The sequence below is a fragment of the Theobroma umbraticum genome, unplaced genomic scaffold (genome assembly GCF_002168275.2).
Source record: "Theobroma umbraticum cultivar Fairchild unplaced genomic scaffold, ASM216827v3 scaffold_4.1, whole genome shotgun sequence".
Classification (NCBI taxonomy): Eukaryota; Viridiplantae; Streptophyta; class Magnoliopsida; order Malvales; family Malvaceae; genus Theobroma; species Theobroma umbraticum.
The window spans coordinates 9,236,069-9,237,575 of record NW_018397258.1 but is presented as its reverse complement, the minus strand read 5'-3'; the positions used below and the strand labels follow the sequence as shown (position 1 = coordinate 9,237,575).

Here is a 1,507-nt window from a genome sequence, read left to right as displayed (position 1 = left end):
TATTTACTCATATAATTGTTTGTATTTTATATTTACAGAACAACAACTAAGACAAGTTAACAAGAATGATCAAATCTAATTAGGGAGAAGAAATTCCACAATTAAAAAAAGTAGGGAATTTATTATATATATTTAAAGCTCCAAAGCAGATGAAGACGGAGGCTTTGAGAGTTCACATTCAAGTAGTGCGAGTCAAAGAAGCTTCTCCACAAGAGGATGTATCTAATACAAAGTGAAATAGAAGCAAGCGTAAATAATGTTGTAAAAGGATGTCTTGCTTGAACTAGGGCCCATGGCATAATGCAATGAGAGTAAAGCTCAAAGCTGTGTGCTGGCAAATGTACATACTCTGGTTGTAGCCTGCATGGGCAATATTTCCATTTACTTCGCCTACAGGCACCATGTCGGAACTTGTTATAAAAAGGTTGCCAGGCGTGGATCTGTACGGTGTGGAAGACCAGTTCGGGCCCCTAAAGCCCTACAGCCAAATGCAGCCTGCAAAGAGCATCATATCAGGTCAACAAAACTTCTCGAAGCAACGACATGGTGTCGGCCCCTTCAAAGCTAAAATGATTAACTTGCACCTAATTTGCTTAAGAGTATATCAGCTTACCACTTGAGCAGCAAATGGTAACATCTTCTCCGGTGGCATACAGGCACAGAGAGCTAAACAAAAAAGGGAAAATGAAAGAGTCATGAACCTCACAAATGGCCTACACAATCAGTAAGTAGAAAACAAAAGGAGCAGTACTGAAACAATGGAAAAATTCATGCCATGAAATTTGCAAGTTCTCAAATTCTATAGAGAACAAACTATCTAGCTTATGAATTGCATAATTTTGCAGACCACATTTAGTTAAAGAAACTGTAAGATCAATGAAACCATGTGGTATGATCCCTGTAAAATGATACTTGTTCAGCTGTGCCAGGATCACAAAGTTTCCAATAAGGCTTCTAACATAGGATCTCAATTGTGCATCCACTAATAGACAAAACCTCACAAACTGGTGAAACTGTTGAACAAAGGCTCGTTTTGTATACAAATACAATCACCTTCAATATTAATTGACTGCATCCAGAAGATTAAGGTGATGAGTGGTAGTGATGCCACTGTTGACATAATTGTCTAGTCACACTTCACTCTTTTTTTATTCCCACACTATCAGAAAATGAAACAAGCTGACTTTTATTCCAGGTTTATTACTACTTAGGCATTTTTGGAACAATGGATTGTTAAAATCAAGACACATGTGAACCTCAAGATTAATAGGAAAGTCTTTCCTACCTATCTTTAACAATATTCAGGCACATTAAACAAAAATCTGTTTGCCGATGAATGAAGAATCGTTAGAAGACAAAAGAGAGACATATTAGGTTGAATGGTTATATGTACCATAAACTACTGCTCCAATAAATGCATCTCCTGCACCAGTTGTGTCAACAAGTTCTGATGGCGGAATCTTCTCAGCTGTTCCCACAAACAACCGTCCAGTCACTGTCCCTATCC

The 1,507-nt window shown here is 37.8% G+C and overlaps 1 protein-coding gene across 1 annotated transcript in view; it reads right to left on the bottom strand.

Annotated features, from left to right (window-relative positions):
* Positions 1-101: 101 nt before the first annotated feature.
* Positions 102-1,507, bottom strand: part of LOC110413389 (uncharacterized) — a 1,702-nt gene continuing 296 nt past the window's right edge. Inside the window, exons 2-4 of the mRNA XM_021424164.1 lie at positions 1,394-1,501; positions 614-666; positions 102-495 (exon numbers count right to left, since the gene is read on the bottom strand). Coding sequence (XP_021279839.1) covers positions 415-495; positions 614-666; positions 1,394-1,501 — 242 coding nt within the window. The 3' untranslated portion in view covers positions 102-414. The remainder of the gene's footprint in view (positions 496-613; positions 667-1,393; positions 1,502-1,507) is intronic.